This window comes from Aulonocara stuartgranti (genome assembly GCF_965226115.1).
Source record: "Aulonocara stuartgranti genome assembly, chromosome: 2".
Taxonomy (NCBI): Eukaryota; Metazoa; Chordata; class Actinopteri; order Cichliformes; family Cichlidae; genus Aulonocara; species Aulonocara stuartgranti.
Window position 1 is genome coordinate 16,834,046 of NC_138940.1, and position 26,429 is coordinate 16,860,474.

Below are 26,429 nucleotides of genomic sequence, written 5' to 3' on the forward strand. Positions count from 1 at the left end.
GATGTTTTTACACCTTCAGATGAAACGAGGTGGTAACCTGTAATGTGTGATCTCTGATCTGAGAGAAAATTTATTTGATGTTGTTACTGGAAAAGGAAAAAAACGGAGCAAAGAGTCAGGCACAGACGGCAACCACGAGTCCAGTCTGGCAACCCAGAGCAAATAAGAGCCATGAGCAAATTTCTCTTCTGCTTTTGTTTTTTAGTTGGTCTAAGATTAAACTTTGATGATGCCTGTGGGGAGGTTTACTAACAACACCAAAGTCGATCAGAGCCCAGGAACTCTGATTTTTACCTTTTTTCTAAACTGAACTTGTGAATTTTGAGCTGCAGAAGAAACACGTGGCAGCAGTTTCATTTGGACCTGCAGTGTGGCACATCTGGCACAAAACTCAGCCTTTACTGGTTTTAAGAGCAGAGGGTTAAAAAGTAAAGTAGAGTCAGACATGTTGGTGACAAGAAGAGCCAGAGGAAAACCCCCTGCAGCTATAATCCATACAGGAATGCCTGCACAAATCCCAATGTGGCCCGCTGAGGGAATACTGACAGCCATTCATGAAATCCGGGGATTTACTCCCTCAGTTCAGCTTGTGTAACCGCAGGGAGGTTAACCTGAACGACATGATGCACCAGAACAGGCTGACACTGGTGAGAATATTTACCCTCCTCATCCTCAGATCTCAGGAAGAAAAGGACGAAATTCCGGCTGCACACACTGAAGCATGAAAAGATCATTTTCTCTGCAGCTCTTTGAATATGGAGTGACGTCAGGGGTTAGGAGGTCAGTGTACTCGTCATCATAACACAGCATGTAAGCATGCAGTATATATCGTTTTCCAGGTAGAGACCCTACAACGATGTTCACTTTAAAGTCACCAGCCTCCACGAACAGAAAGCTCGCTTAGAAGCCTAGTCCTACACGTGTGACAGAGGACTCGATAAAGAGCTGAACCGGCCTCATGTCAGGTTCGCTCAGGTACACCACAGCTGAATAACCCAGGAGGACGCTGTGCCCTCTGTGGGTGTTCAGTCACATGACTCTACTGCAGCACACTTATCCTGCAAACCTGCAGGCCCGAACTTTACGATTCAAACATGCTGCTCTTCAGAAGATGTCAGAAACAGCTGCTGCACCCTGTCAGCTCACTCATACGTACATATGCTCTGAGTACAGACAGACAGGTGGACGTACGGTTGCAGGGGCAGGCGCTCTCCCAGGTGTGCTGCGGGGTGATGTAAGTAGCTCTGGCGGTGGTGAAATGGCCCAGCCTCTCTCCCGACAGCCGCACGGAGTTCCTGCAGCCTCGCGGTGGGCATCCGCTGCCCAGACAGCCGTTGTGACTCACTCTGAGGATGCTGAGGCCTAGAGAGTCCTCGATGTCCGATATAATTCCTGTACCAAAGAGTCCAACAAGTCAGATGGCACACATACTGAACACTGACCTCACTGACCACGTGTGATCATGCAGCACTTTCACCTGCGAGCCTGCTGGTGGGCAGGGGCCGAACGGGGCCGCCCTGAGGCCTCCAGATGAGCAGGGCCTCCAGGGCCCGGGGGTCAGGCCGCTGCTGTAGGCTGGCCAGGTGGAGCTCCTGCCGGGGGAGATCCAGCTCTTGTCCCAGGCTGCGCTGGAGGCCTCTCCAGTGATCGCCCAGGAACTCCTCCGGCGACATCCCGACCAGCTGCAGAGTCAGTCCAGAGTCCAACGCTTGCTGAGTGGCCACCCACACGTGAACTTTGACCCCGGTCCAGACGGTGAACTTCCCGTCGCTCACGCTGATATTGAGCGCGTACGAGCCCTCCTCCAGGTGTTCGTCTGCCCAGATTTTGCCGTCAGCCTGGTCTACGGAGAAGCTCCTGCCGTCGGGACTCTGCGAGACCAGGCTGTAGGTCAGGACGTCCTGCACATCCTGGTCTGAGGCGTGGAGCCTGCCGACAACCCGGTTTGCAAACAGCCCTCCGGAGGTGGTGATGGAGACCTCAAGCGGCACCACAGACGGAGGATACTTGCTCTCCTCGGTGACATTGATGTTGACCACGCAGATGGAGGACAGGGGAGGGTGGCCGCTGTCTGTCACCTGGGCAAAGGTGGAGCACAAAAAATTAAATGATTTGATTTGTTCTTATGAAATATCATTGAAATGTAAAAGCTGGGACAGGTAACATGTCTGTTTCTCCTTATGCATTTACAGGTGTGCAGGTGTGTGTCTCCCTCCTCTCTAATGCTTTCTAATAAACCTTTTTCTCACTTGCAATCAAAGCAAAAACATTTGTATTTCACATTTCATATTAATCCTTTTGTTTCTTTGTTGTGATCAACCAAACACTGTCCAACCACTGTGATTTATTTTTTTTCTCCCTCTGACAGCAAAGAACAAAATGAAAAATGGAGCATTTTGGACTAAAGTATCATCTCTCAGCATCCCAAAATATATTTGTTCCAGCCAACAAAATCCATACAGTGCAGGACACGAATATGCACCATCAGCTGCAACCTGAAACAGCCTGAACCCTCAGAATAACCCCTTCTGTAAATGGATTATAGTGAAGAGTTGAAGCAGGGTCATTCTTCTGACTTTCATTTTTCCAGCTTAAATAATTCCTGTATTCAAACTCAGTCATCGTTACTGGGTGTGCAGGGTCAGTCTTGACAGTTCAGAACCACAGAAAACCATAAAGACGACTTTGTTCTAACTTTTCTTCACCTCTCTGGACAGCACAGTGGCTGAGGCCGGGAGCGACGCTCAGCACTTCCAAAGCTGAGACAAACTTTCTAAGATGTCTTTCCTGCAGTGAGAGTTTGTGAGAGAAAGACAAGAGCTTCTCACCTGTATCTTGAGCTGATGGTGAGCTTTCACCTTCTTCCTGAGCGGAGCAGAGAGCGACAGCAGGCCGCCCTGGTCCACATGGAAACGGCGGTCCTCGTTCCCGCTGACAATGTGGAAGGAGAAAGGCGGGCCGTTCCTTGGGGTGTCTTTGTCCGTCACCACCAGCTGGAGGATGCTGCTGCCAACCGCCTCGCCCTCCTGCGGGACACATTTTTATTCAGTTTTGTGCTTCTAAGGATGTTCTCGTTATCCCAGCACCACAGAGCTCCAACATCGACCTCAGAGCTCCCATTAACCAGAGATTTTGTATGTTCTACCTCATGTTAAATCATTCACATGCAACACTGCCTGTATAGTTGCTCTGCCTATTTCATGACATCAAGCATGTGATGGGAGATACACTGCAACGTCATCCAGCTCATTCTGCAGGATTTAATCTGACAGTTAGAAATGTTCTGTCTGCAGGAACATGTGAAGCATTGATTATACTCAAACACACTCGGCTCACATCCATTTCACTCACACTGGCCTGTTCAGGCTCAGTGACTGGTGGGCAGTGTTGGTCAAGTTACTTGAAAAAAGTAATCAGTAACTAATTACAGATTACTCCCCCCAAAAAGTAATCCCGTTACTTTACTGATTACTTATTTTCAAAAGTAATTAATTACTTAGTTACTTAGTTACTTTTTAAAAACACGATTTGCAACCTGAATAGGTGATAAAGCGATAGATCTTTCAGCCCAATTCTACTTTTTCTGCATAATTCATCATACAAAATGTAATCAAATGGAAAAGTCTCTTTTTAAAACTTGTTTTATTAGTTTTAACTTTATGCATCAAGCAAAAATTAAATTATCTGCAACATTCTCTGACTAGAAGAAATTTGTTTAATATTTAAACCTATTTTCTGCACATTCCAAAAATTCTAAAATATTTTTTTGTGTGTGTTTACACTCACTCTTTCACATAGATGCAAGTAAAACACAGCAGAAAATAAATAAAGTCAAAGACTAGCGGTCCTGTTGCTCTATTTTCACCTGTAAAGCAGGAGTAGGGTAGGCGGAGGTGTGCTCTGGTGCAGGTGTGCGGCAGCGGTCAGTGGAAGAATCCGCGAGTTTCTCTGTGAGTTTCCCATTACGTCGTTGCGCACTCGGTATTTGCTTGGAAGTTTAGGGGTTTTTTTCGCTGTAAAAAGAAGTTTTCTTCCCACGCACAACGGACGCTAATGTTTTTGTCACTTTTTATGGAATCAAACTCAAAGTAAGGTCAGTGCTTCCACACTTTAAACGCTGCACGCTCATACTCTCTCCCGCATTCATACATGTATATATCATGTATATATCTTTCTATCCTTCTATCTACTTAGCACTTTTAATTCTTATTCTCATTTTTATTTTCATGTCTATTTAAGCTTAATTTATAACAGTATTTATAACAGTATGTTTGCACTGAAGCAATTTCCTAATGTTGTAAACCCGCTCAACATTTGGCAATAAAACCCTTTCTGATTCTGGTTCTGATTCGATATATGATCCATTGTTGATCTGCACACAGCTTTTGTCACGAACGTCGCACTCGCTTACGTCACTGTCATGAGATGTTCTCGCAAAAAAGAAATCACGGTTTTAGTAACGCAGTAACGCAGCGTTCCTACGGGAAAGTAACGGTAATCTAATTACCGTTTTTGCAATAGTAATCCCTTACTTTACTCGTTACCTGAAAAAAGTAATCAGATTACACGTTACAAGTAACGTGTTACTGCCCATCTCTGCTGGTGGGTGAATGGATGGATAGATGGATGGATAAATGAATGATTGAATGAATTGGTGGATTGATAGCGTGGTGGGTGGATGGATGGATGTCAAATATCTTATGTGTGCTGGACAGAGCCACACTGATCACACTCTTCCTGTTTAGCACTCCATCCGTGTTTACTGGTCATTTAAAGAACAGCTGGCATGTCTGTACAGCTCAGAGACACTTCGGCGTCGTTTCATGGAAGCTGTTTGTAGAGTGACTCCCTCCTGTTTCCACTGACTGTGCCAGAAAATAATGAAGACCTTCAGCTGTTTGCTGTGATGGATTACCTACTATCTCAACTAATTTAAGAGGCTTTGCATGCTGATTTTCATATTGTAGGGAATTAATAGAAACCAGAGCTTCCTGGAAAAATAGGTTATCAATCTAAAAACATGCGGCGTGCTTTGGGAGAGGATGCATCAGAGTTAATGGACTAAAATGTGCAACACCTCCGAGAGAGGACCTTTAAACTTCCAACTACAGCACGCCTCACAGGACGCAGGAGAGACGAAGCTCAGCTTCATGATAGCAAGACCAATGTGCAGGTGGAACGTGCAATTATCTTAAAGCTGCATTCTTTCTGAGTTTCTTCATCAGGCAGAGCTGGCTGCGGAGCTGTCGGCAGATGGGACGATAACCCAGAGTCCGGATTTGTCCTCACACTGGGTTTGGCAGTGTTTCGGTCCTGGATCAGTGACTTGATGGAAGTTTGCGAGCTGGCAGGGGAAAAAGTAACTGTCAGTGAGGCGCTGCGATGGGACTGCCAGCAGCGTGAATTCATGTCCACGCACGCAGGCATGTGGGCATCCACATCCCAATGAAGCATCCAAAAATACACACTGGAGCGAAAGCTTTGACTTTGCAACGTAATTAGGAGTTTCAGGTGAGAGCGAAACGCTGACGTCTTTCTGCCGCTTTGATCCCTGAAAGCTCAGAAACCGCTCTGATGACGGAGCAGCATATATCCACCTGTCACAGAGAGTACTGACAGGTGGATAAACGGTCACCTGTAGTGAGCTCTCTTTAATTACCTGCAGCCATCAGGTCATCTGTCTCCATTATCACCTTGTTAGGCCGAGCAGCTGCTTTACGGGGACGCCTTAACCGCTTGTCTCTGTCTGTGTTTATCCACAGGTGTCAAAAGTCACACAGGACTGTAACTGTGGCGCCCTCCCTGAGGACAGCCGAGCTTATTAATGACAGGTGATTCATTCTGGCCGGTTCTGGGTACACACACGTATTTCTTTCCCTCGACATAACTCTCTTTTTCCTGACGCAGGCGTGTGGTGCAGTCATGATTGTGTATTTTTAAAGCTGCAGAGCCACATTACATATCTGCAGGGTGACAGAGTGATTATAAACCTGGGCATGAGGCGGGGGAATATATGGACCACTGAGCTTGGATCAAAAAACAACAAATGTACAAAAAAAATGGGGATGTTTTTCTTAGAAAGTTACACATAAGGGATAAAACAGCGGAGAACTTCTCCGAGATTAAAATCACTACTTAAGAAGCAAACCTTTGACCTGAGAATATAAAGTCTGAATATTTACAGAACATGGTGAGACTCTCTCATTACCCCTCAAATGTGGTGTATTGGGCTCATTGCAGCTCATTTTAAAGCTTGTTTTCTAGGTCAACTCGAACAGCAGCAGGAACACGAGTTGGAATCTGGGGAATATCTGTCAGCATAATAATAACATTAATATTTTAAATGAATAAAGGCTTCCAGCCTGGGTGGGTGACGCTCGGGTCGTTGTACCTGCAGCAGCAGACTGTGGTTGACCTGAGAGAAGACGGGCGGGTTGTCGTTGACGTCGTTGACGGTGACGGCGACGAGGACGGCCGAGGACAGAGGTGGGCTGCCTTCGTCTGCTGCCTGCACCGTTAGGGAGTAGTGAGGGATCTGCAGATGAGGAGAGAGTTTTCACGTGACCTGCTGCTTCTTTAGTGCGACGCAGCTCACATTGCTCCTGAGCACGCTCACCTCCTCTCTGTCCAGCGCAGTGCGGACAGTGATGTCACCGCTGCGAGCGTCGACGGAGAACTGTTGCAGAAGGTCGCCGCTCACAATCGAGTAGCGCAGCAGGTTATTGACTGGGCCATCCTCATCTGTGGCAGTTACCTGGACATGGAGAAAAAGCAAGGATGAAAATCGGGAGAGGAATAACTGCGCCTACCTCTTTGGAGGTCAGGGGTCACACAAAACATCCCCACGACACACCGACAAATTGAGTTGCGAGTGGGTCAAAGGTCACGGAGAGCTGAGCTCTGTGCGAAGGTCTGAATGTGGCTCCTTGGCTGGAGGACTCTTCACATCCAGCCTCTCAAGCTTTCAGCAGCTGCGTCCGCACAGCGTGCATCTTCCTCACAACAGCGCACTCGTTCTCACCTTCATTTAAATGAGGATTAGATTGGACTTGGATTTTTGCCTCTTCAGCTTCAGTATCATTATCATACTTTTGTTCTCTCTAACATAATAACTTCAATGAGTCATCCAGTTAATCTGGGTTGGTTCGACTGTAACATTATTATTAAAAGTCAAAACTTGATAATAGATTAAAAAAAGACTGAAAATGAATAATGCCGTGTTTTGAAGTTGTCCCGCCCGACTTCTCCTCCTCTGTGACTGCAACTAACGAATCCTTTCATTCCGCTACCAGAACCTCTGTCTCGTTATTTAAAGGTGAGCCTGACGACGTGGGAACAAATGACAAGAAAAACGAGGAGGAGAGAATCACGCAGCCCAGCTGTGACCGTCGGGAGGCGGTGAGCTGTGTTATCTCTGCTGCTGGCCTGAAAGGATGACGCTGACGTGCTGCTGAACAACTGCATGTGTGTGCGTGCTCCTCCCGTGCTGTTATTAATGTGTGTGAATGATGTTTTTCATCACTTGTTTTCTTTACATTAGCACGTGTTATGAGATCATCAGCTTGCATGAGCACTAAATACATGCAGATTGCCCCTCAGCTGTGAAGCTGTCAGTGCGTCTCTGTGTACGACCTGGGGAACATTGTTAATTAAAAGCTTGAGCATGTGCTACATAAACCCAGCATGCGGACTCCATACAGAACAACGACCGACCTCGTGTGAGTCACACCTCTCACCTTCATCACTAGGCGCCCAGGTGATAGATCCTCCAACACCTCGGCACTGTAGTCACTGCGCCCAAACACCGGCGGGTTGTCGTTCACGTCTGTCACGTTAATGATGACCGTGGCGATGTCACTGAGTGGCGACTTCCCACGGCTCCCCTCCACAGACAGGTAGTACTCCCGGGAAACCTCAAAATCCAGCGGGGCCACGAGGGTCACGAGGCCTGCATGAAGGGAAACGGCTGGTTTGATCACGTCCTCCGACACTGGTGCTAAATTTGCTCAAAATTCCATCCTCGCCTCGAGAAGCAGGAGACACGGGACAGGAGAGAAGAGTTGAGCTCAGTAAATCAGAGTGCCCTCGCTTCCTTCCTCTTTCCCTGCAGTACAAACTTCCCTCCTTCTGTGTATGGTATCATGTGACACGCCTCTGTGCATTCTCACCTGGACAGTAAGTCCACTGCACAGCTTTTATCACCACTCAGCAGCTCTGCAGCCAATGTGTTAAAGCAATAAGCAGAATGCCTTGCTTAAGAGCGCTGATCGTAGCTGATAGTGGAGAAGTGAACACCTCGTACATTAGATCAAACACTGCTCATATTTCTGAGGGTTTGCGGAGGCACGCACACTGTGCAGTTACAAACACATTACAGGGAAACGCTCACAAGTGGGTACAAGACCGAAACCAGCACATGAATTCTTTCAGAATTACTGTTTTGATGAAGCCCTTCGACCAATCAGAAACTGGGGATGATAGGCCTTTTTAATGGCGCTGCCAAAAGGCAGATAAAGTAAACTGGACTCAACCTTTTTACATCTCTTTCAATTTTAATTAAGTGGTGCAGGTAACTGGGTCACATCACCTGGATGGAGCCCTCACTCTCCTCACTGTTGATCTGTTGTATCTGGTGGCTCAGAGCAGGCGGCCTGCTAATCAGAAGGTTGCTTTGTGAGCTCGACTTCCCACGATTCAATGTGCACCATGAGCCACAAGCGGCCCCACAAAGTCTGTATGTATTTAGTCCCTGTGTGACCAACCGACTCCAGGAGTTTGGACACATTTTTAACGCTCCTCACACCCACTCTGCTCCTACACCACATCCTTTATCTCGGACCTCACTTCCTGTTTTATTTTGAAAGCTGTTCCTTGTGCTTTGCGTCTGTTTTTGTTTCCCCCGTGTCGTGTTCGGTGTCTCATTCTGCCCAGCTGCTTACACTTCCCTGATAACCTTTTTAGTGTTTCTCAGCCTCACTGTGGGTTTCTTATAATTCCAGTTAGTCTCCCAGTGGGTCATAGTTTTGCCCTCTTTGGACTCAACCCTAAATTCATTTTCAGTTCAACCCTCCATCCACACTGACCCTCCACGGGACCAAAGCTGCACCTCTCAGGGGCCGGCACTGGTCCCCGGGACAAATGTTTGACACCCGTGATTTAAAAGCTTAAACTGATGACTTTAATAAAATAAACCAAGCTTCTTTGTGAAAAATGAAATCTTTACAATTATGAATTTTATTCACAGCAAAAAGCAGAAAAACCATGAAGAATGTGAGAGCGTGACAGCAGCTCCTGACGGGTTGATTCACATCTGCGCTAATGTGCGCTGGTGTGTGTGGGCTCAAAGAAAATAATCAGAGAGCCAAGACATCAAGTCCAGGCTAGCTTGCTTTTGACGAGTCCTGTCATTCACGACTCGTTTCACTGGAAGCTGCCACGGTGCGTCTCCCTCTTCATTAACATCTCTGATCTCACCCACATGATTTGGTGACACAAATGACCTCTGGGCGTAATGGCGCATTACCGGCAAATGTCAAAGGAGGGATTTTGGAGCGTTTTCAGCTCACACATTCCTCAAGTTCGCAGCCTGTGAAAGATCAGTAACGTTCAGTGAAGTAACAGAAACACATTTTACAAACTTGGCAGGAAGTCCGCGATTTCACTTTTTACTCTGCAGATTTACTATTTTTTTCCTCCCTTTGTGTCACCGCTGCAATTCTGTGCCATTAACTAACTTTCAGTGCATGGTAATGTTTCCCAACAACTACTAAAAAAGACAAAGTCTAAGAGGAAATGTGCGGAACACTAACAGAGCAGCCCGCCTCGAAGCTTGGTTTCAGATCTCCACCCACATTACTGAGCACAGCCCTGAAAGACAAACGCTGCTAAACATTAAAGCCTCTGGAAAATTCTTGGATCATCCGGAATCAGGTTAAAGGCAGCTCGGATCATCGGGGTTTTCTACAGCAGCTTTTCTCGCACTGTTGGAAGCAGCAAGCTCAGCTTCAAGCTCAGTAGAGTCTTCATTCTGGTCCCAACAACCCCCCAACAACTCGGCCACGAAGCATCAAAAGATGCTGATCACGAGTGTCTCCATGGAGGGCAGAGTCAACTCATATATTTATCAGAAGGTGGAGGAGGCCCTAGAAATCCTAAAAGTCAGGCAAACAAGACAAAAGTACAAGAAAATAAAGAAAATAAAGACCAATAGATCCATTCATCCATTTTCTTTCACTTATCATCTGGGCCCTGAGCAGCAAAGCCCTCCCTCTCCCCCATCACCTCCCCATGCTGCCAGGGAAGCCTGAGTGCTCTAAACACTCTTTAGATTAGGATTACATCACAGAGAGGAAGCTGTTAGACTGTCTGTTTATAATGGTCAGCCAATCAGAACAAAGCCAGCTTCAAGGGCTTAAACAGCTTGTTTCAGACAGAGGATGAACTGAGGTCCAGTGCGAGAAAAAGAAGGATTATTTTGAACTGTGACTCATGTGAAGCTGCTCTAATCCAGCCCAAGAATCAAACTGTGATGCTATAAACTGTTCATCTCAAATCCTATAACTGAAACGATGATGCATGGAAGACTTTTGTTTCCAGCTTGACGTTGTGTTTTTGCCTGAGCAGAAGCGTGAAGTGACACGTCACTGAGGTTTTCCTCATTTGTGTGATGGCGCTGTCTTTTGGTTCTGGAGCTTACACAGCTCGCAGAGATTTGTGCGCTCTGGCTCACAGTACAGAGCTGCAGTAAGAGAGAAAAAGTGCTGTGTGTCCGGTGTGTGACAAACAGCATTTGATCCAGGGGCGATTCTAGGATCAGAGCTTTGGGGTGCTGAGCACCCAGAGAGCTGCCCATCCAGGCAAGGTAAACTTTCCTTGTCACGATGAGACTTCTTCCCTGTCTCTGTCAGTCCCTGTATCCTTAAATGTCTCCCGTTGTCCCGAGTTCCCTCTGACTGTCCCCTTGGTGCATTTAAACCCCTGGTCCTCCCTGTCCTCGTCCTCTGTTGTCTTCATCTCCATTATCAGTCATCACAATTTTACCATCTCTGTGCAAGTCTGCAAATTTCTTTATTAAATCATAAGATTCTTAAATTCATCAAGTCTCTCTGTGCCTGGGTCCTCGTCACAAAACATGACATCACTGTTTTGTACATTTTAACACAATTTAATCCCCACATTTGTGAAAGAAAAGCAAAACACTTTTTTGGAAAGTCTGTAACAAAACCATCAAATCTGATCAAGGTTATTTAAATGCTGCAAAAGAAGAATGGATTGGAATTTTTAAAAAATACATATACTAATAATGGATTGCATTCATATAGCACTTTGCGGGGCCCTCAAAGTGCTTTACAATTCCACTATTCATTCACTCACTGGTGGAGGCAGCTACAGTTGGTGACAGAAGCGAGGCTGCCATATCGCGCCATCGGCCCCTCTGGCCTCACCAGTAGGCGGCAGGTGAAGTGTCTTGCCCAAGGACACAACGACCGAGACCGTCCGAGCCAGGGCTCGAACCGACAACCTGCCGGTTACAAGACGAACTGCCAACTCTTTGAGCCACGATCGCAGTTTCCTAGCCTTAATTACTGCGGGAGAATAATGAATGATGCTCACTGTGAGTAAAAAGTAAGCTGAGTGCATTTGTTTGGACAGAGATTCACTTTTAGTGTATTATAATACAATAGAGATACATAAAAATACACTCCAAAAATAGAAGAGTCCTTGAAATGTACAAAATATTATTAAAAAATGTAAAAAAACTGAGACACCTTAGCCTCTGGTACAATGTATACAATGTATGAAAAGATCTTTACTGCAGATACTACTATGGCTCTGCAGATTTTTTCTTGTCTTTTATCCTCTGTCGCCTCAGCTTGAGGTTGGCAAATCTTTCTATCACATTTTGGTGTTCAAGTCTCTCAAGCATCTCTTTCTCAACTGACATCACAGCCAGGTGCTGGAGTCTGCTTTGACCCATGGTCCTTCTCAGCCAGGTATGGAGCTGACTCAAGACACTAAAAGACCTCTCACAGCTCTAGCTGCAAACTGGGTTTGTTAGGGCAACCTGAATAACAGTTTTCAGTTCGGGGAAGATCTGATTATCCAGAAGATTGTACAATGTTAACATATCTGGAATGGCACCAGCCTCACTCTTGAGCTTCAAAAAGTCTTTGGTAACCGTGACTTCCTCTGACTGAAGCTCAGTATGGTAATGCAGTGCCAGGGCTGACAACCCAGTTTGTTTTGCAGACTGTGTATAGCAGCTTTAACATAGGGAGAACACAACTTCCAGATTGTACGAGTAAAATTAGTTTTTCTTTGCCAGTTTAACAGTTTCTGTTGTGCCTGTTAGTACTCCCTGTCTGTTTTCTTACCTGGTTCTTCCTGACCTTGTACTTTCTCCTCATGTTCTCCTCTTTCCTCTCTCCCTCTTTGGACTGACAATCATACACAAATTGATTGTATTCAATTAGATTAAAAAATACTATTAAGATCACTAATAAAAAAAGTCCTATCTCAGTTTACTTTTAACCAAAAGGCAAATAAACAAACCACATGTACATCTAATAAAGGATATAAATATTGAAACACTGATCCAACATTATCCTTTATTGATGAATCATTTGATTTTACACTTTTACCTGAATGTGGCTCCTTTTTTTGAAAAAACTACCTCATATCCATTATGAACCTGGCTGTCTCTCTATACACAAACAAACACACACACACAACAGGAGTTATAAGGTTAATGGGCATCCAGTCAGTTAGCTAGTTAGTACCTTGGGTTCAATATCGGCACATATGACAAAATAACCAGTTTCTCTCATTACATTTAAAACAGGACGGTGGTAACAACAGTAGGCTGCGGACAATGTTACGTTTTACATTTTAAATAGGCTGCATACATTTAAATGGGAGCAACAGGACGGTCAAATGTTGCTGATTTTACTACAGAGCAGGACGGATTGTAGGGTAGCAAACATAGTCGGAAAACACGTTTTCAACACTGCAGGTTACCTGGTGTAATATTTTTCAGCTAAAAAGAAACATGGCCTGACTCCTACCTAACTATATAAAGAGTAACTGAAGGTTAAATGCAGCTAACATGTCCTGTTTTAAGCCAGACACTTCCACCTCTGCTCCGCTGCGTCTCAGCCACCATCGCTCTGGCAGCAACGGCGCTAGAGCCCGAGCAGGGGAGAGCTGGAACAAACCACTATGGGAGGGGGGAGGGGTTATCTATACTTTTGTTGTTAAAATGTTCCATCTCAATTATGTACTGTATGCTGAAGCACCCCCAAAAATGGGCTAAAAAATGGGCTAAAATCGCCCCTGATTTGATCAGAGGCCGGAGGGAGATTTACTATTTACGACCGCGTACTCCACAATATGCTCGGAGATGTTTACGGATGATGCACAGGATCAATAATTGATTCAATTCTGAATCATTCTGCAGACATCAAAAAACTCAAATCATAAATTATCCACAAGCCAGTGAGTCACTCATCTCTAATCGTGCTGTGGATGGATGAGTATTGATTGGAAATTAACTTTGAGAAAAACAGGAGAAACTGGAGCTTCTGCTGTTTGTGAATCATCTCAGACAGAAAGCTGAACTCTTCCTGTTGGCGATTCCCGCCGGAGGCGTGCGAGCTTCCGACACACAAACAGCACTCCCTCTTCTGCAGGGGGAAGGATCCATTCATAAAACACACGATTCAGGTCAAACACAACCCGCTCGCCTGGAATTCTTCACTGACATAGCATCGACCAGCTCAAAGTTCACCAAACTAAAAATAACTACGCTGACCAATCATATTCTCACATCCTGTATGCTGGGTAAATATGAAACTAGTGTCAGCCGGCTGTTAAAAAAACAAAACAATCCTAACGGGACGACACGCAGAACTATTTCTGCTGTCCAGAGAGCAGCTGCATGAAGGACCGTCACACACTCATGCAAGCGTGAGTGTGTGCTGCAGGCTGACAGCGCTTCAAACTGAGAATAAGTAAAGACATGTGAGTTAGTGACCTGCGTTGTTGCAGAGGCTGCATCGATCAGTGAAATCGCTAAACTGCTGGAACTGTGGTGCTGCTCGCTGGTCTCTTTGCTCTGGTGTGCAGGCCGAGCCAACAGTTTCACACTTTTCCATTTCAGCTTTAAAGTGTCATACGAACCAAAAATAACCTGCAATCTCAGTGAATCCCATCTAGCTGAGATTCTGATCGTCTTGTCTTGGCTTTTCAAAATAAACAGATGAGTGCACCTCTTCTGGCCTTTAATGATTTATTGGCAACGAGCTGTGAGTCCCACACTGCAGTTCAGTCCGACTGTTAAACCCAGCAGAGGGCGAAGCTCGCGAGCGCTCGCTGCACCATCTGCAGCATTAATAAAGCCTCTCTGCACCAAGGCAACAGTCTTAATCCTTTTTAAAAACATCTGCAGGTAGAAAAACTTAAACCTTGTGATTATTTGTCCAAAATGATTAAACTGTTTAAATTCAGACTGAGCCCAAAGCATTTCCTTTACCTGAATATTAATGCAGAGGAAATATTACCGTTGTCATGAATTTAAATACTCAGCTAATTAGTGAGCCTCTAGTCACCCATAGCAATAAAAGTTGTATATCGTTTTGTTGTAAAGTAACAAAAGTGGAGAAAACTCTGTCACAATAAATTAATCTCAACCAACGGTCCCATTTTCTCTTTGTGCTTTTATTCTGAAATCCTTTTTGTGTCTATATTTACTGTTAGCGAGTGGTCACCTGATATTTGGTTTAGCATCTTTCAGCCCTTTGTTTTGGCTTGTCTGTTTTCAGCTTTAAAGTGTCATACGAACCAAAAATAACCTGCAATCTCAGTGAATCCCATCTAGCTGAGATTCTGATCGTCTTGTCTTGGCTTTTCAAAATAAACAGATGAGTGCACCTCTTCTGGCCTTTAATGATTTATTGGCAACGAGCTGTGAGTCCCACACTGCAGTTCAGTCCGACTGTTAAACCCAGCAGAGGGCGAAGCTCGCGAGCGCTCGCTGCACCATCTGCAGCATTAATAAAGCCTCTCTGCACCAAGGCAACAGTCTTAATCCTTTTTAAAAACATCTGCAGGTAGAAAAACTTAAACCTTGTGATTATTTGTCCAAAATGATTAAACTGTTTAAATTCAGACTGAGCCCAAAGCATTTCCTTTACCTGAATATTAATGCAGAGGAAATATTACCGTTGTCATGAATTTAAATACTCAGCTAATTAGTGAGCCTCTAGTCACCCATAGCAATAAAAGTTGTATATCGTTTTGTTGTAAAGTAACAAAAGTGGAGAAAACTCTGTCACAATAAATTAATCTCAACCAACGGTCCCATTTTCTCTTTGTGCTTTTATTCTGAAATCCTTTTTGTGTCTATATTTACTGTTAGCGAGTGGTCACCTGATATTTGGTTTAGCATCTTTCAGCCCTTTGTTTTGGCTTGTCTGTTTTCAGCTGACTAACCCTCACTCATTATTTCTGCTGCTGTTTTCTTTTCTCCAGCTGAAAGGACCTATATAATAAGAATAATAACAACTATTATTATTGTTGTTGTTGTTGTTGTTGTTATTATTATTATTTGATATGTGGCTTGTTTCTGGGGGGCCGGGTAAATGCCGCTCAGGTGTAAAGCTCACCTGTACCTGTACGCCTAATAATAATAATAAAAATAATAATGGATTGCATTTATATAGCGCTTTTCGATACCCTCAAAGCGCTTTACAATTCCACTATTCACTATTGCCTAAGCGCAATAATGAAACGCCGAGTGTTTCGTGTAATCAGCTGTTCTGACCTGTTCGTGAGTCCAGCTGGAAGCGGCCATCCTCGTTCCCAGAGATGATACGGTACACGATGGGATCCGGGGAGCTGCTGTCTCTGGTGAGCGCAGACACGCTCAGCACCTCCGACCCGACCGCCGAGGACTCTGGGAGCTGGGCGGTGTACTCGGAGCTCATGAAGACGGGCTGGTAGTCGTCCAGAGAGACCACATCCACTGTCACCGTGGCAACAGAGTGGAGGTGACGAGGCAGGCCGCGGTCGGTGGCCTTCACCTTTAGCTCGAATGTGGTCGGAGTTTCAGGGTTCAGAGGTCGTTCCAGCCGTAGGATCCCCGAAAACTCGTCCAGAGAGAAGTAGCCGTCATCGCCGGACAGGAGGGAGTACTTCACCTCGGAGTTTATACCTGAGCACAGGAACACGGACAGGTAAGGTGTGTGAGGATGTCTCACCTGCTTCTCTGCATCAGGTCATCACTTTTAATAGCGACCTTATCCTGCTCAGGTTAGAATCATAAAGACTAAAGCAGTGAAATCTCTTATAGAGACAGACTGTATAAGCAGACGGCTTTACTCAATATGTTAATATAAATAAATGTAACTATATAAATAAATATACTCAGGTCATCAAGAAACAAATACGTCTCCATTTTACTGTCAGCCGATCCCAGCTGTGATTGGCTGACAGTAAATGAGGCCCTGAGCCAATGAACAGAAGCTGTTCTCCCCTTGAGTTCAGGTGTTTTGGATCCACTGAAGGTGTTTCAGGAAGTTTGTGAAACCCCGGATGACGGGACTTTGATTTTGCAGAGATGAAAGTCCAACATGTTTGTTTTGAGTTATCCAAAATTGTTTCGAGAGTGTAACTGGAGGCCATCCAGAGTCAGGTTATTACTTTGGTTTGTTGGGTGTGACTGATCCTTTTATCCAAACAGAAAAATATGAATTAGTCAAGAAACTGTTATCTAAGCCACATCTGGATTTCCACATAGCGCCAATTAAAAGAATCAAAAGAAAGAATAATCAGCGCACGCTTTGAACTCTCCGGGCTGTAAACATGAAAAAACACGAAGCATCCAGGAGATCCCACTGTTTCTGCACAGTTACACATTTACAGTGGGAGTGTGTGGGTGAAAAGCCCAGCATGTGTGTTTCTAATGAAAACCACTGATGATAAAAATGACCCTCCCCATGAGGAGGCTCGTTAACCACTAACTCCAGAGCAATAAGAAGAACATTCAGATTCCCGCAGAGCTCGTGAAATAACGCCTCTATTTTTCTCACTCTTTTTATTCGTTGTCTGATCTCCTGCTGAACAGACTAAGCAGCCTAAAGATGTCACTACGGGTAAAGGTCAAACACTTTGTGTTGGTTTTTCAGAGGATTAGCACTTCAACTACGGTTATTTTCTGTCTGCTGCTCGAGCTCTGCTGCACAGTTTCACCGTCACATGTGACTCCACATCTCTGTTTTGATGCCTGCAGTTTTTTCTCTGCGTGCTGAAGTGGTTTTATCCATTTATCTGGCAAATAAAGCATTAAAAAATGGAAACATGAGTGTGAGTCACTGGCATCTGTGAGAAAGTCGTCAGCACTGAGAAAGAGGACATGCCGCTGCACATCTGAAGGCGTGGCCAGCCTGTTGGGGCTGTGTGTGTCCTACCTGTCTGAATCTGTCCACCTTTGTACAAACTAATGTGTGTGTGCAGTCCCACTGTGATCCACCATTTGAATGACACATCGAAAACCACACACACCTGCACAAACCGAGCTCTTTTCTTTAATGTGACTTCACCCATGCAGCACTCAAACTAATTAATAAGGTGTTTACGACTGCACTGGCAATCTGCAGCAAAGTGTGGCCGCTCGCCTCAGTAAGAGAGGGCTGGGGTACATCAGCGATACGTGTGCTGATTACAAAACCCCGGGCTTTACATGAATCACAGGAAGGAGGAGCAGCACAAAGGAAACCACAAAGACAGAAGTGAACACGCAGCTCCACCTCTGCACAAATAATACCAACCAATGTGAAACACTGGCTGCTTCTTACTCTTCTTATCGGGATTTAGAGCAAGCGGCCTACAAGTGTAGCATTAACAGATTTTTGAAATGAATAATATTTAAAAACGGTTTGACAAAAGTAAATCCTCATGAAGAAGACCAAATTTGTGGTATTTGGGAAAAAAAAATACAAATAGAAGGTTTAACAAAGAAAGAGTCTTTACTCGTGTTCAAGATAAACTCTGTAACTCTTGGATTTTGTAGAGCTGAAAAAAGCACAGCTGATGTCTGAAGTTCATTCATTTGTTGCCAGAAAGTATTCTGAATATTGTGTGAGATGGACACCAGTGGGCCTACAGTTTAAGGCTGCGATGAATCTAAAGATGCAAAAAGTGTTTCTGTATTCATACGTGTGTAACTGTTCACACAGAGATATTACTAATGTTACTATGTTATTTTGTATTTCTTTTATATTTACGTGTTGGAAATAAAAAGCAGTGAAACTTTTGTGACAAACTTTTGCGTGCGACTCGTAAACAGCAGCGTCAATGCAGAAATGCCATTAAAGTTTTAAGTGATGCATGAATATGCGTTCACACTTTAAATGTTTAAGAAACTCTGATGACGTCACCGAGCCATCAGCCTGCAGCTGGTTCTGAAAAATAAGCGTCTTTCGTTTCATGTCCAACCTTTTCCCGCTACACTCACAAATTACACATCAAAGCAGAGGCGTGTTTGCCCTCCATCCCCCGAAACCCCCCATCCCACAGACACTGATCAGAGCTCTCACACAGACGTTGGCTGTCCTTAAAATAACTACAAAAACTGCATATAAAACTACTTTTTATCATTAAAGTGTCTTATTAAAGTTTTCTCTAGATTTAATTGTCATTTTAAAAAGGTAAAGCAACACCTGTACATAAAAAAGGCAGTGTTTACAGTAATTCAGGACTACCCACACTGCATGAAATAATAACAGACGTCCAAATGTGACACCAAAGCCAAGTTAAACGGCTTTTATGGCTGACATTATTTTTAGCTGCTTTTGTAGTGGCCTTTGGTTTTGCTTTGTCATTAAGGCACACCCACATATTTTCACACATTAATGAGGACACGCAGACACGCGACCGACTGCAGGAAGCGCGGCAGCTCTGATGTCATGTTTAAAAGCAGAAATGTGGCAGTAAAAATCTAAAGGGTGAAAGTTCAGGTTTGAAATGCAGACTCTAATGAAAACAGATTAATTAGGATTCTTTGTTTTAGAGCGCAATGTTTTTAGAAAGAGTCAGCTATAACTGAAGCTAAAAATGTAAAATGAGTGAGGTGCTCATGCTGCAGGGGTCAAAGGTTAAAAGCTACGTGATGCAGATAATTCCCATCACAGCTGGAACAACACAGCAAAGGTGAACTTCAGGTGGGTGTTTCATGGACGGCTTTGCCTTTATTATGTTTGGGATCAGTCAAACCACACACACACACACACACACACACACACACACACACACACACACACACACACACACACACACACACACACAGGCACGCCTGAGCATCAGGCTTTAACCTGATACCAGAATGAAGGGTTTGTCCCAACATGTTCGGACCTGACATAAACAACTCCGTGTTCAGTTTGTCTAGTTACTCCACCTTCGCTGCACCCACAGCGACACGTCAAACTCAGCAGCAGCAGCTCACCTGTGTCAGGGTCCTTGGCATACACCACAGCGACCGGCGTGCGGACAGTGGTGTTGTCGAACACGGTGACCTCATAGTGGCTGGACGAGAAGCGGGGCGGGTTGTCGTTCATGTCCTGGACCATCAGCAGGATGTCGGCCTGACAGGATCGACCCCCGCCATCCGTCGCCTTCGCCACCAGGTTGAACTCCACGTTCCTCTCACGGTCCAGCACGGCCAGCGTGAAGAGCTCACCTGGGACAGGTGTACGACACACAACCATCAAACCGCGGAACACAAACATCCCCAAAACAAGGCCAACACATCTCCACACGTTGGTGATGCACATGCAGATGATGACGTATGTCTTATAATTAAAGTATCAGCAGTCATCTTCAGGTCAGATGTAGCGTGTTGAGATGAATATTGTGAGGTGTTATTTTAATATTTGAGGTGTGAGCAGGTGAGCATGGTGTTTCCTGCTTAAAACTGATAGTCACTCCCTCCAAAAAGACAAAGTCCAACTGGTCTGCATGGAGTCAGATAAGTCACACTGCTTTGCCTCACTAAACAAAAGTGTCTGCATTTCCTGTTCTTTATGAACATTTGATAAGCAATAAAATATTCAGGAAATACCCCAGCCACGAAGGACAGGCCTCCGCTAACGAGCAGCTTAAAGAGGCCGCACACGTTATTCATCGCCATGACACAAACATCGTGTGACTGTGGTGCTGCTCATTTACAGGTGACAGTTTTAGGCCCGAGTATTATAAACTTATATTACTCAGTCAAATGTTAAAACTTTTTGGTGTTTTGTCGCGTGAATGGCAGGATGCTAAACTCCAGCGGAACCTAAACACATCACCAGCTTGTCCCCGTCGGTGTTTTAGTGTTTCATGCACACCTTGCTGAAGTTTGGCTCCCGTGAAGGTGTGAGGATGTCTCTTTGATTATTTTGGATTCTATTTTGCTGCAGGTATCACAGCTTGTAAAGACTTTACAGGGAACGGAGAGTCTTTGAATTCCTGCTTTAGGATTTTTGGGCACATTCTCATCTTCATGGGCTTTACGGCGTTATGGTGCGCCTCTTTTGAAGTCTAGGTTTTCAATCCTAATGCCTTCAGCTTGGCCTCGGGTTGAGCCCGTTGTGTTTTTTTAGTCTGCAGTGGATGCTAAGGTGTGTTTAGGATCACTGTGCTGTGCTATGAGCCATCCACTTATGGAGGCTTTCCATTTCTTCCTGATGCACCCCCACAGAGAGGAGTTCTTTTCATAGATCCTGTACTCTTTGTTCTCCAAACGTCTTTCTAACAAAAACTTTCTTTTGAAAATGTTTCACGAAGGCACCGGGATCCTTCTGATGTTCAGACTTCCAGAGGAAAGCTTTTCTTCTAATGACTCTTCCATGAAGTTCAGGAGCTTTGATTTACCTTCAAGCCCAACCAAGAACTTTCTGTGGTAGTGTTCTTGCTTTTCTGAACTTTAAAAGCCCCACTTAGAACATTCATTTCTTTATTATATTATATATATTTTTTAAATGATCTAAGTATCCACACGAGGTGGACACTTAGAGGAGGATTGTTTGGACAAGATTTGAACAGTCTGTACAGTCTGGGGCTGTAAGTGCCCAAATTTCACATCATGATACAATCAACTTTCAATCTAAAGCAGCTTTGAACTTTTGGAAATCCATGCACGTGTTACTTTTCTATATTCAAGTATAAAATCAACCTCTAGTTTTACACACAATATGACAAGAGCGGCTTTTGACCTGTGAGTGGGTCAAAAGATTGACTGATGTCTCAGCAGGTGGTGAAGATATCAGGTGATGGATGTCAGTTCATGCTATTGCACCCTCAAACTCGCGCTGACAGGGATGCCGTGCACTGACGTCAAACAGACACCATCATACCTGTCCTGTGTTCCAGGTGGAACTTGTCGGCATCTGGCCCGTGGAGTGTGTAGGAAATCTGGCCATTAGTGCCCACGTCTGGATCGGAAGCTGAAACCTTGAGCACAAACACGCTGGAGGGCGAGTTTTCCATCACCACCTCTTTGTACACGAGCTGCAGCAGGAGGATAATAACAATAATCAGGCCTGCATTTACTGGGTGGGTTTCAGTTAAGCTACTCAGCGTTGGATTAAAGAGAAAAAACAGGAAGCAGCAGAAACACACCTACAGAGCTGAGAAAAAGGTCACGTTAAGTAAGTTGTTACTTACATCTGAACTTTGACACCATAACATATGGCACAAGGAGGAAGGGAGGGACAGACGGACTGACGGATGTATCGATGGATGGATGCATCGATGGATGAATGGATGTATGTATAAGTGGATGTATGCATGATGGATGGGTGAGTGGATGAGTGGATGGGTGGATGCATGGATGGATGGATGGGTTGATGGGTGGATGGATGTATACATGGATGGGTGGATGCATGGATGGGTGGATGGATGTATACATGGATGGGTGGATGCATGGATGGGTGGATGGATGTATACATGGATGGATGGATGGATGGATGTATACATGGAGGGGGTGGATGCATGGATGGATGTATACATGGATGGGTGGATGCATGGATGGATGTATACATGGAGAGGGTGGATGGATGGATTTATGTCACAATTAACTGTTTAATATACATGTTACAAACCTACCACAAACCTTCCAAGTGTAATAAATAAATTATTTTTTACTTATTAACTGCTTATGATGCAATACTCCATAAAGTCTTGTTTTAAGAAGACTTTGTGTCAAAGCCAGTTTTATAACTGGCTTATAAAGACTTAAAAGGACTTTATTAACTGTTAAGTAAAGATTATCCATGCAAATGTTATTTACCTGGTTTCAGTTAAACAATATGTTATTATGATAGAAATATTTCTCCTGGCTGCTGGATGATACGTGATCTATGATGGTGAACATTTCATGCATCTGTCTCCATTAAACTCTAGTAATGACTGTGAGGAAACAGACAGGGAGAAATACTGGCTTTATACTGAAACCATCTTTAATATTAAATGTTACACGAAGTCAAGACTAATCTTTTTTTTAATAGCTCAGTTTCATAAATTAGCCTCGGGGGCTTTACAGCCTGTACAGGAAGCAGCAGCTTTTGTCTTTACTCTTAATGTGGAGATATTCCCAGAAGCACCTTTAAAGGAAAAACAAACGCTTTAAAAAATAAAGGTTCAAAAACAGCCCAGCGTCCACTTCCCCTTACCATTTTCACTCTGAGTGGCTTCCATGCATCTAACTGCAGAGCTGAAGTAACCTGTACTCACCTGCTCACACAGCGGGCTGTTGTCATTGATGTCCAGCACATGGACGTCCACGCTGATGGGAGCCTCAAACTTGCCATCGGTGGCCGTGACTCTCAAGGCGTATCTGTCTCTGGCCTCTCGGTCCAGACTCTCCTTCACAATCAAACCCCACTGGCCCTCGTCCACCTGCACGATGGCGAACTGGCCCAGCGGGTCTCCGGCTGCAGGAGCAAGAAGGACGTGAGTGACAGCAGAGAGGCCTGGCGTCATGCTCTCAGAGGTAGAAAGCCGTGAGCACTGTTGCTTTAGGCTTCTACCAGAAAAGCTTGCTTTGTCCTTCATTCTGCTGAAGCATCAGACGTGTGATCACGTTAATGAGCGTGAATTCAGCTTTTCTCTTCTGATCTTTTCTTTTGTGACTCAAACTTTTGGATAAATGTTCATCGGTTCACTCTGGAAGGGGTCGACATGGTCAGCATGGATGAATTTTGACTAACCTGTCCCATTTTGAACCTTATCAGATCAGTCAGACCCTCCTGTGTATCCCTGTTTACAATTTGGTGTGAAGGAAAATCAACTTTTAATTCTTTCCTGACTCCCTGTAGCTGAAGTTTGAATATTTATTTAATTTCTGATTTGATTCCTTTTATTTCTTTTCCAGTCTTTTTATTTTAATCGTGTTTTTATGCTGTTTGACCTCAGTCTTCACTCTTACTTCAGTCTAATACGTCCTGCTGCATTTTTAATCTGTTGTTCTCATTTAAGTTTAACTTTTTAATATATTTTATCTGAGTCCTGTTTATTTTTATACCCTCTGCTGTGACTTGAAGGCACTTCGGGTCAGCTTGTTGTTTTTAAATGTTCTGCATTAATATTAAGTATCTATAACTCAGTCAAAAAAAAAAAATCCCCTCCACTCACGCATCAAATACTCAGAGCAATCCCCCAAAATATTAAATACATGATAATGTGAGAGTAGCAACACTTTTACAGACAGAACCTAAAAACACAGACACACTCTGCTCTGAAAACTTTTTCCTGATGTTTATGGGTCAGCGTTTTAGTCTGAAGATAAAAGTGTTAGACTTCATGTTATGGATTTGAGAAACAACCGCCTTGCTCTGTCTCCACCAGTTTTGGGACAGTAACTACGTTATTATTGTGGTAACGAGCACGGTAACTAGTTATTATGCCAAAACCAGGAACGCGTTAATCGTTACTGGGATTTAGATAGGGTCGTTACTCGTTACTTCATGTGGTGGCTATCGTGGAGCTTCCACAGATTCAGTAACATTAGCAAGTGTTGGAGGCCAGCAGGTGAATGACGGAAAGGGGAGGCAAGAGGAGTCTGCAGTCTATCTGGGTCAGACATAAACCAAGTTTAGGTGGAGATTATTTTCGTTATGCTGACTTTTTTGTACTGGGTACTAGCTAGCATGACGGAGTTTCTAATTGCCAACCATCCCGTAAAAAACGGAATCGTCTGGTATTCAGAGAAAATATTACGCGTTTCTTATTGAGGTGAAAAGGAACAGTTTGTCCCGGACTTCAGCTACAATGAAAAAGACACAAAGCTGGAGTTATTCTGTGTCTTTGCTGCCTCTTCTTCTCTCATTCTCTCCCCTCCCTCTCCCGTTTCTACTTCAATCATGAAACTGATCAGTGATCAGCTGATCGGCTTTTCTCTCTTGTTTGTTTATCCAGCGGATGTCGCGCTAAACAACAGCAGCACGTTTAAGCTTGGTCAGCTGTTGTTAGAATTTATTTAATATTACTTTCTAGTATCAGCTGATGTTTGCTGGAGCCACAGCTGTAAAGCTGCTGGTCATGATATGGTTTGGTTATCTGGTGAGAGGGAAACATGAAGATGAAACCAGGAGATGTCCTTACTGGATCATCAGAGCTGAACAGGTGATGGAGAAACAGGTTTACCTTTTAGGTGACATGAATGAGTTGAAGGGAAGTTATGAACTGTTTCTGAGAGACAAATAACACCAGGATCCTTTTTTATGTAGCTGACAGCTTGTAACTGTGCAGGGGCGGGTCTAGCAAAGTTTTGCCAGGGGGGCATGTAGGGCATTAACAGGGAAAGGGGGGCACAAAGAAATACTTTTCTTTCTTATTCTCATTTAAAATTTCTAGCTTTTAAAAAATAATTATCTGAATCTTACAACAAACGATTGTTAGATTGATACATATATAGCATCAAAACAGTGTACATCACTGTCACAACAGTGTTTATTTTCATTCAAAGGCTTTATGATTTTTCCTATAATGGTGGGTAGTCAAAATGCCCGGGCCAATTTTTTGTCACAGTCCAGCCCTGTATGCAGTCTGGTGTTACCTACATCTTCCTATTCAGAAGGCAGAATTCCCGAGTTCTGAGTACAATCGAAAGCACCACGACTGCAGTTTTTGTGTTGGATGTAAAAAGTGCACATGACGCTGTGCTAGAATCATGGCGGCGGACAACGACGGTCCAGGCGTGGGATTTCTCTTGTGGAAATATGCACATTATTTTTTCCTTTCTATTGGTAGGTGGCACAGTGCACTTGTGGCAAGTAAGCAAGCTAGAAGACTGGCAGTCTTGCTTGGTATCCAGTTACGGAAGCAACACATTAACAAGAGAATTCTGAGTAAAACCAAAGTTATTTTTTCCTAATAACTAGTTACTTTGAAAGTAATGAGTAACTTGAAGTAACTGAGTTACTTTTGATAGAAGTAACTAGTAATGTAACTAAGTTACTAATTTAAAGTAACTTACCCAACACTGGTCTCCACACAGCTGACTAATAAAGAGTTTAAATTAATCTTCTGATGTTTTTGTTTCTGTATTTGGAAAATAATCTGTGCACTATTTTGGCAGGAATTCAGCACTACCTCATATTTTTGTCACTTTTTTTAAAGAAACAGAAGTGAAGAAAGGTTTTCTCTATATCGTTATTCTTTTCATTATATATTTTTTATTTTTATTATTTAGTACTGGTAAAACTCTTTGGACAGATGAAAACAGGATGAAGATGAAGCAAAATGATGGAGAGAAAAGTGCATGCATCCAAATCCTCTGTCTAACATGGCGGAGGCGGTGTTATGGCCTGGGCCTGTATGGCTGCAGTGGAGCTGGCTCTCTGGTGATTTATGATGATCTCACTGCTAATAGAAACAACAGGATGAAGTGTGACGTGTACAGACTTCTGCACAGCTTCACAGCAGAACAGATGATAATTACCCAAAGTAAACTGCAAAAGCAACCTGAGAGCATCTCAACACAGAGGAATGGGGTATTCTTCGAGGTGTTCATGAGAGAGACTGCAGGGGGAAAAAACTCCTAACATTTAAAATGATTTTACAATAAAGAGGGAGGAACTCTGTCACTCTTGAACAGTTAGCATTTAGTTAACCTGCTTGAACTAAAGCTGAGAGTCTGCACTGCTGCTGAGAACGCTGAAGTCATGTCCTCAGTACACAGGACGTTCTTTATGTCTTTTGCTGCCTTCACTGGGAGCCAGATTAGCATTTTTACAGCGTGAAGCGTCTCAAACAGCCCCCAGAACAACAATGTGAATGTTTGTGCAATTGCAAAGTTAAAGGAATTAAATATAGGAGGAAAAAACAAACAGAATAGAAAATCGTCCTGTGGTGATGGGAGTAAAATCCTCTCATCAATCACAGCAGAGGTGGGC

At 44.0% G+C, this 26,429-nt stretch overlaps 1 protein-coding gene and 1 long non-coding RNA gene across 3 annotated transcripts in view; both read right to left on the reverse strand.

Moving 5' to 3' along the window:
- Positions 1 to 26,429, reverse strand: part of fat2 (FAT atypical cadherin 2) — a 92,754-nt gene that overhangs the window by 19,817 nt on the left and 46,508 nt on the right. For both annotated transcript variants that reach the window (XM_082550953.1, XM_082550954.1), the window contains exons 13-22: positions 22,768 to 22,967; positions 21,390 to 21,543; positions 19,499 to 19,732; positions 15,821 to 16,210; positions 7,737 to 7,948; positions 6,617 to 6,754; positions 6,392 to 6,535; positions 2,829 to 3,026; positions 1,478 to 2,078; positions 1,192 to 1,392 (exon numbers count right to left, since the gene is read on the reverse strand). In XM_082550953.1, the coding sequence (XP_082407079.1) occupies positions 1,192 to 1,392; positions 1,478 to 2,078; positions 2,829 to 3,026; positions 6,392 to 6,535; positions 6,617 to 6,754; positions 7,737 to 7,948; positions 15,821 to 16,210; positions 19,499 to 19,732; positions 21,390 to 21,543; positions 22,768 to 22,967 (2,472 nt within the window). The remainder of the gene's footprint in view (positions 1 to 1,191; positions 1,393 to 1,477; positions 2,079 to 2,828; positions 3,027 to 6,391; positions 6,536 to 6,616; positions 6,755 to 7,736; positions 7,949 to 15,820; positions 16,211 to 19,498; positions 19,733 to 21,389; positions 21,544 to 22,767; positions 22,968 to 26,429) is intronic.
- LOC309717550 lies at positions 7,951 to 13,175 on the reverse strand. Its single transcript, XR_014279735.1, has 4 exons — positions 13,129 to 13,175; positions 12,642 to 12,699; positions 12,375 to 12,437; positions 7,951 to 8,024 (listed from the first exon to the last, which is right to left on the reverse strand). It is a non-coding gene; the product is annotated as an uncharacterized lncRNA (long non-coding RNA).